Source organism: Rhinopithecus bieti, unplaced genomic scaffold (assembly GCF_001698545.2).
Source record: "Rhinopithecus bieti isolate Rb0 unplaced genomic scaffold, ASM169854v2 scaffold_25360, whole genome shotgun sequence".
Taxonomy (NCBI): Eukaryota; Metazoa; Chordata; class Mammalia; order Primates; family Cercopithecidae; genus Rhinopithecus; species Rhinopithecus bieti.
Genome location: NW_016811703.1, coordinates 1292727 through 1302062, shown reverse-complemented (window position 1 = coordinate 1302062; position 9336 = coordinate 1292727). Strand labels below are relative to the sequence as shown.

The 9336-nt window shown below is 44.8% G+C and overlaps 1 protein-coding gene across 2 annotated transcripts in view; it reads left to right on the top strand.

The window, feature by feature from the left end:
* The window catches only part of PPP1R3B (protein phosphatase 1 regulatory subunit 3B), a 16724-nt gene extending 9568 nt beyond the window's left edge, over positions 1-7156 (top strand). For both annotated transcript variants that reach the window (XM_017894699.1, XM_017894697.1), the window contains exon 2: positions 2010-7156. In XM_017894699.1, coding sequence (XP_017750188.1) covers positions 2035-2892 — 858 coding nt within the window. In that variant the 5' untranslated portion in view covers positions 2010-2034 and the 3' untranslated portion in view covers positions 2893-7156. The remainder of the gene's footprint in view (positions 1-2009) is intronic.
* Positions 7157-9336: the final 2180 nt, after the last annotated feature.

The following is a 9336-nucleotide window of genomic DNA, read 5'->3' as shown; positions in this document are numbered from 1 at the left end:
AAATAAAATAAAATAAAATAAAATAAAATAAAACCTACCATAAGCTTAATGAAAGCAGGTTTGTGTCTGTCTTCACTATTGAATCCCAGTGTCTTGCTCGATGCCTGGCATATAGGAAACACCCAATCTATATTTGTGGGATGAGTCCATTTCATTTTATCAGATTACAGCAAATATAAAGCCACAATGAGATGTCACGTTACACCCGTCAGGATGGCTGTTTTCAAAAAGACCAAAGAAAGTAAGTATTGGCAAAGACGTGGAGAAAAGGGAACCCTTGTCTCCTGTTGGTGGGAATGTAAATTAGTACAGCCATTATGGAAAATAGTAGGGAGGCTCCTCAAAAAACCATAACTAGAACTACTCTATGACCCGGCAATCCTACTACAGGACATATATCCAAAGGAATTGAAGTCAGTGTATCAGAGAGTTATCTGTACTCTTATGTTCATTGTAGCATTATTCACCAAGCCAAGATAAGGAACCAACCTAAGTGCCCATCATTAGATGAGTGAATAAAGAAAACGTGGCATGTAAACACAGTGGAATACTATTCCACCTGAAAAAAGAAGGAAATCCTATCATTTGTGCCAACATAGATGAAACTGGAGGATGTTAAGCGAATACGTCAGACACAGAACGACAAATACAGCATGATCTCACTTACACGTTGATTCTGAAAAAGTCAAACTCATAGAACCAGAGAGTACAATGGTGGCTACCAGAGGCTGGGGGTGGAGGGACTGGAGAGGTATCCTGTGGTCAAAGGATACAAAATTTCAGGTAGACAGGGAGGAATACATTCAAGAGTACAATATGGTGCCTATACTTAGTAATGATATGTTATATACTTGAACATTGCTGAGAGTGGATTGTAAGTGTTCTCACTGCAAAAAAAAGTGTGATATAATGCATGTTAAATAGCTCAATTTAGCCATTCCACAACGTATACGTATATGGAAACATGTTGTACACCATAAGAATATACAATTTTTACCTCTCAATTAATAAAGTGTGGGCAGAGAGGCTCACACCTGTCATCCCAGCACTTTGGGAGGCCAAGGCAGGAGGATGGATTGAGCCAGGAGTGCGAGACCAGCCTGGGCAACATAGTGAGACCTGTCTCTACAAAAAAATTTTTTTTTTTTTTGAGACGGAGTCTTGCTCTGTCGGCCAGGCTGGAGTGCAGTGGCTGGATCTCAGCTCACTGCAAGCTCCGCCTCCCGGGTTCCCGCCATTCTCCTGCCTCAGCCTCCCCAGTAGCTGGGACTACAGGCGCCACCACCTCGCCCGGCTAATTGTTTGTATTTTTAGTAGAGACGGGGTTTCACCGTGTTAGCCAGGATGGTCTCGATTTCCTGACCTCGTGATCCACCCCTCTCGGCCTCCCAAAGTGCTGGGATTACAGGCTTGAGCCACCACGCCCGGCCCAAAAATTTTTTAAAATTAGCCAAGCGTGGTGACTTGCGCCTGTGGTCCCACTTACTTGGGAGGCTGAGGTGGGAGGATCATTTGAGCCTGGGAGGTCGAGGCTGCAGTGAGCTGTGATCACGCCACTGTGCTCCAGCCTGGGCGACAGAGCGAGACCCTGTCTCTAAAAATACGTAAATAAATAGTGTCTATCTGTGGAAGACACCTTTTGAGTCATATAGGTTTGGGAAATCTTAAAACAGTATATGGCCTTTTAATTATCCTCTGTGGCACATTAGCCAACAGAAGGCCCCAAGAAATGCTGACCAAAAAACCTGTGCATTTAGTTTTAAAACTGGTGGGTTTCTTACTCTTTTGTTTGTTTTAACCTTGAAACCCACCCCCCAACTCGTACCCCCCCACAGCATAATCTTCCCTCAAACTCGTGTTGTGCTGGACCACACCAGAGTTAATCCTGACCTGTAGCCATGTGGGCAGAGATAAAAGGAAATATTGTTTGCCAGTCCCTGCTGGAATGATGCCTTTACACACCTGTCTGATCTGATCGCTCTGCTGTTTTCTTTCTTCTCCCTTTCCAGGGTTCTAGCCTATTCATCTAGCCCCATGATGGCTGTGGACATCGAGTACAGATACAACTGCATGGCTCCTTCCTTGCGCGGAGAGAGGTTTGCCTTTAAGATCTCAGCAAAGCCCAGCAAACCACTGAGGCCTTGTATTCAGCTGAGCAGCAAGAATGAAGCCAGTGGAATGGTGGCCCCGGCTGTCCAGGAGAAGAAGGTGAAAAAGCGGGTGTCCTTCGCAGACAACCAAGGGCTGGCCTTGACAATGGTCAAAGTGTTCTCAGAATTCGATGACCCGCTAGATATCCCATTCAACATCACCGAGCTCCTAGACAGCATTGTGAGCTTGACGACAGCAGAGAGCGAGAGTTTTGTTCTGGATTTTTCCCAGCCCTCTGCGGATTACTTAGATTTTAGAAATCGACTTCAGGCTGACCACGTCTGCCTTGAGAACTGTGTGCTCAAGGACAGGGCCATTGCAGGCACTGTGAAGGTTCAGAACCTTGCATTTGAGAAGACCGTGAAAATAAGGATGACGTTTGACACCTGGAAGAGCTACACAGACTTTCCTTGTCAGTACGTGAAGGACACTTACGCTGGTTCAGACAGGGACACGTTCTCCTTCGATATCAGCTTGCCCGAGAAGATACAGTCTTATGAAAGAATGGAGTTTGCTGTGTACTACGAGTGCAATGGACAGACGCACTGGGACAGCAACAGAGGCAAGAACTATAGGATCATCCAGGCTGAGTTAAAATCTACCCAGGGAACGGCCAAGCCCCACAATGGACCGGATTTGGGAATATCCTTTGACCAATTTGGAAGCCCTCGGTGTTCCTATGGTCTGTTTCCAGAGTGGCCAAGTTACTTCGGATACGAAAAGCTAGGGCCCTACTACTAGTGACTGCGGGTGACAGGGCGTGGCAGAGCTGCCGCAGACAAGCCTAGCTCTGCTCACTGTGCAGTGGAGATGGAAGGCCAGGGAGGAGCAAAGTGGAACTTCCATGAGGCCCAGTTTGGGAAACTAAAAGGATCCTCTTCACTTCTTTCTTAAACCAGCAAATCCAGCCAGGTTCAGATTACACAATTGGTGTCTCACTCAGAGAAGCGCTGGTGGCTGGCACGCTTTGGCACTGGGGCAGCCATGAGAGTCTGTGCAGGTCTGTGTTGGAAAGGGTATGGATGGGAACCAAGCCTGTGCCAGTGCTGATGAAGCTGTAGGAGCTGATGAAGCTGGAAGGATCTCTCCTCTGCTCTCCACTCAGAGGTGGGACATCAGTCGCCAAAAGCCGCTCAGCCCCAGCCACCTCGCGTCGGACCCTCACTGTTCGTCGTGTTCATCTTTGGGTGCTCTCTGCCAGCCAGGCCTTTCCTGCAAGCTGCTGCTTCCTCGTCCACGTGTATCTCTGTGCTGTGACACACTGACCTGACGCACATTTCCAATGCAGCTGCAGAAGAGAAATGGGATTGGCTCTTGTTTTCTGAAAGTTCATCTTTTGCATTTTATGTTTTTCCACAATTGATCTGACATTCAGGAAAAGATATTAAGGGCAAAATAGTTGGTGATTGAGACAGGCATTTCCTTCCTGCTCTTCTTGACCCCACAGATATATTCCAGCGGAGAGCAACACACCAGTCATCGAAACCCACTGGCTCCTGTGTGGTGGCACAGATTGCAGGGTTCTGACGAGGCAGGACAGTCATGAGTGGGGACATTTCCGTTTCTCCTCTTGCCTTCTAGGGGGAGCTTTCTAAGTCCCCACATTTACCCTGAATCACCGGAAAATCTGATTTTCCCTGGAAAGCTCAATGACAAGATTTGTTTTAACTTGCTTGGCTGGTTTCACTCTTTATGAAAGAATTTTGGATCTCCCTTCCTGAAGAGTCGTCTTTTCTGCTGTGTTTAGGACATTTGATTTGCAGATCCAATATCTCCTCAAAACCTTCAGAAAATGGTTTTATCTTGACTGTGATTTACAATATCTAGAACACTTTACCGGCACCCAGGGACATGGATTTGGGTGTTCTTATTTATGGTGTGTATGGAAAGGGATAGGGGAGAAAAACCTCACCCGAGTTCTTACAGGTTATTTTACATGTTTGCCAACTCTGAAATTGCAGAGATTCATTGTTCTCAACCATATTGGACTAAAGTCTGTTGGTTAGGGCTATTGTAAAAGAGACCTCTAGGGCCGAGTGTGGTAGCTCATACCTGTAATCTCTGCACTTTGGGAGGCCGCGGCGGGCAGATCACCTGAGGTCAGGCGTTCAAGACCAGCCTGGCCAACATGGTGCAACCCCATCTGTACTAAAAATACAAAATTTAGCTGAGTGTGATGGCAGGCGCCTGTCATCCAGCTACTCGGGAGGCTGAGGCAGGAGAATCACTTGAACCCGGGAGGTGGAGGCTGCAGTGAGCCAAGATCATCATGTCACTGCATTCCAGCCTAAGCAACATAGTGAAACTGTGTCTCAAAAAAAAGAGAGACCTTTGGGACAATCATTATCAGATAGACCCCAAACCTGTGATTTTTCTTGGGTAAGATTGGTGTTTACTTAGGGGTGCTTTAAAATATATTTTTACATGTATATTTGTAGGAAACTTTTTTTTTTCTTTCTATTTTTGTTTTGGGAGTTTGGTTAAATGACTCTTTTATTTTCTGTTTTGCCTGATCTTACTAAAGTGAAGTTTTCCTAAGGCAAGCAAGAAGAGGAGTGGAAGCACAGTTGCCTGGATTTGGAGGCACAGCTGTTAGGCTTTACAAGCTAAGAGTCTTGTGCTTGGGTTTTCCAGATTAATTTGAAAAGACCTCCCATTGGTGGCTTTGTACATAACCAACAGGCAGATATTGAGTGCCTTGGCTCCTAGAGTTTCGTGGTTGGGTTGGGTTGTTTTTGTTGCTGGTGGTGTTTTGTTTTGTTTTCATTTTGAAGTTTAAGATGCCTTGACTTTTTAAATACCCTTAAATGCTATTCAGTGTAATTCTTATTCCTAAAACTGGCTGTTCTTAGCCTGAATTCTAATGCTCTGTTTTTTTGTACCTCTCCCAGGTGGATAACACTCTAGGATTACATGATAATATAATTTTAGGGGAAATCACATTTTTACCTTACGCTGTTACTGGGCAGAACCATGTTTTATGTAAACATACCAGATATCGGGTAACAGATAGTACTTTAAATATTGTAAATTTGGTGATCAGAACTATTAATAGCATAAATCGAACTCAAATGGAACAAAACTATTTCATGTAGGTCCTGAATTTTACTTTGCATTAAGAAGTGCCCTCCCCGCAATGCAGGAAAGGCACAGAGTGCACTGGCATTGACATGTTACGCAACTACAGATCATTCTGTGTTCATAAGAAAAAGGCCTGCAGTAACTCTGTTTAATAAAGTCAGTTTAATTTTATCTAATAATGATCTTAAGACATTCCCATGTCAAAATTTGAAATATGAGAATTCAGTGATAACTATCTCTTCTAAAGCAGCCATAAACCCTCCCCACTACCCGTCTTTCTCCCAGCTCACCCTGGCTTTTTTTGCTGGGGGCGCTGGTTGCAAGACCCCAGCCAGCACACCTGGGATGCTCATCCCACCGCACAGTTCAGAAGGCAAGTCCTCACCTGCTCGCAGAGACCCTTCTTCTTCAATAAAAGACTCTACTTGCCTGACTTTCCTCATCAGGGCTGTCATTCAGTGATGTATGGGGGTCTGAAAAATACTGCCTTCTATCTGGCTTCTGTTTACCACTCGCTCCCCTGCTACCCTCCTGCCACAAACAGTCTTTTTCCTTTTGGCCCAGTTCTGTCCCGTGAAATTCTCAGATGGCCTCAGGAGCTGCACTGATGGCTTCTCTCCTTGTTTGATAGCTCTTCATCAGTAGATAAGCCTACACACTTCAGAGGGTGACAGGTTCCTTAGCTGGAGACTTCATTGCAGCCTAACTTATAGATTTGCCTTCAGACAGCTCTTGGTTACGGTAACAAGTGACCGTCGAGTTCCAGAATCTTTCCCAGGTTGCCCCAGAAAGACCAGCCACCTGTCACAGGTGCAGCTGGCCGGGAACAGGGAAGCAACTTCATTTTTGTTTTATATTTACTCCCTCAAGTGCCCTGTGGAGCATTTGCCGGCTGGGTACGATAAATAAGCTGGACTATATAAAGATAATTAATAAATAAGCTTTCAGTATCTCTTGGAAGACATGAAGCATTTGAGTGGGTTTCTTTATTTAAAAAATTGTTGTTCTACTGGAGCTGGTGAGAAATAATGGAGCCGTGCAATTCTCCAGAAATTAGAACAATTTCAGAGTCAATGGTAGAATTTAATTTACCTCTAAGATTTCATTTTAATGGTGGTAAAATACGATACATTTTTAGAAGATGTCAACTTGGAACTGTTAGGAGATTGCTTTGTGGTTTTGATCTTTTCAAACCATTTTCTTTCTGAAAAAAGGCTTTAGTTGTAGTCACATGGACATGAAGTGGGCCATATATGCTTACCAATCAAGAAAGTGTTCATCTTTTTGGAACTGCGCATTTTCTGGATCTTCCCTCTCGATGGAGAGGGGATGAAAACCTTAGTTGCCTTTCATTTGTTTCCTCTTCTAGAATTTCTCACCTGAATGTAGTCCTGGGAGAGTCCCGATCACGTCTCTCCTGACATGTTCACTGAAATTGGAGACAAGAAGTTACGTGGATAATGGGATCCTGCAGGGTCACACGAAGACAATTTGGCAGCTTATCTTAATTTCCTGCAGTGAGACAACACATCTGGAACTGGGAAGGACAGCTGTTGTTACGGGCAGTTTTTCCTGGTCATGGCTGTAAAGCTCTGCAACCCACGTTGTAAAGCTGTGAATGTTTTCAGTCTTGTTGACGAGTTTTTAGAGACTGCTGGACCTCTGAGGGCTTTGAGAGCACAGCTGTGAGGATGTTTCGCTTTTACTTCAATGCAAATGTAGAACCAAGGACTTATCTTCATTTTATACCTAAAAGTGCCTTGTCAAGAAATTTCTGCATGTTTTAAAAGATAAATATTTTTGTACACAAAGTTCAAGGGGAAATGCACTTTAAAAATCCCACGAATGGATGTTTTTTGTGTGGTATGAGAGGTTTGTTTGTATCTCAAGAGCAAAAATGTAATAAAGGAAGACAAAACAAAACTGAAACTGTCCTTCTATTCTTAGAGCCAGAGTAAGTGGAGAAATATTTCAAATTGATATGTTTCCACATATCGATCTTAGGTTTCCAAAGAAAAAGCTCACAGTCAATGGCTGAGTTAAAGGTGCAAGGCAGAGAGGAGATAATTGCTTTTTTTAAGTTGTCACATCTTAGCTGAGAAGGTAAGTTTTAGGGAAGAGATACAGGAGCTACTGTTACTCTGCACCCATTTTTAATCACCCTACGTCACAGGCATTCTTACCCTGTCATTTGCACTTGAAGTCCAGTGCAGACAGATGTATTCAAACAAAAGCAGGAAAACTGTAAGTGGCTATTACAGCTTTTAACTGCTTGAGCAAACAAACTGTAACCAGCAAAACAAAACAGCCCCGATAGGTAGTGGATATTCACCCAAAGTGAGACGTGAGATTTCCAGAGCTGCTTTTTTCCAAAGTTCAAGACAAGATGCAGGCAGAGTGGGCTGGGAAATTGCATCTCGAAGTTCCATGTCAACAAGTCCTCTGCCACCCTGGGGAAGTGGGCGGTGGCTCTAGTGGAAAGGCAGAGTGTATTAAAGTTTAGCAGCTAGTGTGCAGACACAAAAAGTGAGCTCCATACATCACTTTCTCCAGATTTTTACACTCTGCCCACAATTTGCCTTCATATGCAGTTTTAATAATCATTACCTAATCGTAAGTTGTGAGACCAACACCTCAGGGATGTCTGGAATAAAAACAACATAAGAAAAAAACACTTTTCTAGAGCAATGTCCCCAGAATGGCAAATGTCCACCTCTGAGTAATTCAATTGAACATTTACCGCTCGGCTTCCATATATGAAGCAGTGCCAGGTGCTTTTTCCCCAACTCCCACAAAGGACATTCGCATGTTCTGAGTAACGCCTCTGGTGAGCATGGACAGCCACTGGAAGGTATTGGAATTCAGGAAGTCTGGCTTCCAATCCAAGCTCTGCCACCGGCCTCTTCGGCCTCCCATCTCCTGTCAGTGGCTCTACTGAAGAGGCCCTGAGCATGTTTAGTAGGAATAAGGTAACCAGGGGCTCTAGCAGTGCTCTGAATGCTTTTGAGAGTCAGCCAACATGTTCATTTTTAAGAGGTTCCTAAATATAGACTCTCATAAGAAGCACCTTGTACACTATTCGTGTCCTCTCCCGGAATCACGCGAGTGAATCACGTTCCAGACACTTGCTTGGACTTCATCACATTCTCAGTGACTGGGCTGGAAGAAGTGTCACAGAGCTCTCTTTTTATGGGTGAAGAGAGGAAGGTGGCTGGGCACAGTGAGCTGGGCTGACATCTGCAATCCCAGCACCTTGGGAGGATTGCTTGAGGCTAGGAGTTTGAGACCAGCCTGGGCAACATAGTGAGACCCCATCTCTACAAAAAAAAAAATTAATAGCTGGGTGTGGTACCGTGTCTATATACCAGCTATTCAGGGGGCTGAGGCAGGAAGATGACTTGAATTAGGAGTTCGAGGCTTCAGTGAGCTGTGATTGTACCACTGCTCTCTAGCCTGGGCAACAGCATGAGACTGTCTCAAAAAAAAAAAAAGAGAGAGAAAGAGGGAGGGAGAGACAAAGGCCCTGAGTGAGCTTCTTCGAGTCCAGAGCCCATCAATGACTGAGCCAGGAGAATGACACAGGTCCTTTGTCCAAGAACTGTCCCTGTGAACCAGAAACAATCTCACAGAGCTGAGAGGCCACGATGGCGATTCTCAAAAGTTGTCCCTCATGCTGGAGAGATACAGTTCCCAGGAGAGGAGTGAACAAAATCATTTTTATACAGGAAAAGGCACATCCCTCCCAAGGGCTTCCTCAGTATGTACCAGGACCACAGACCGCATCGAAGTATGAAAATTAGAATGAAATGATGTGGGTCTCTGAGGGCCCGATTAAACCTCAGGCTAAATTGGTGGAAGGAAACCACCAAGGAGCCGTAGCTAGTGGGGCATTCCAGGAGAGAGGCAGAATTCTTGGCGGCAGCGTTCCCTTCCACCAGAATAGAAGCCCTCTGCGGCAGGGAAAGGCTTTAAACCTCATTCCTTCTTATCACCTTCCCTTGGAGGAGAAGAGAGGGAATCTCAACAGATGCCTTTTGCTTTCTGCATGGGATTCTCTGGTACGTGACATGCTTGCATTGATGTTCATTCCACAAACACTGCTTT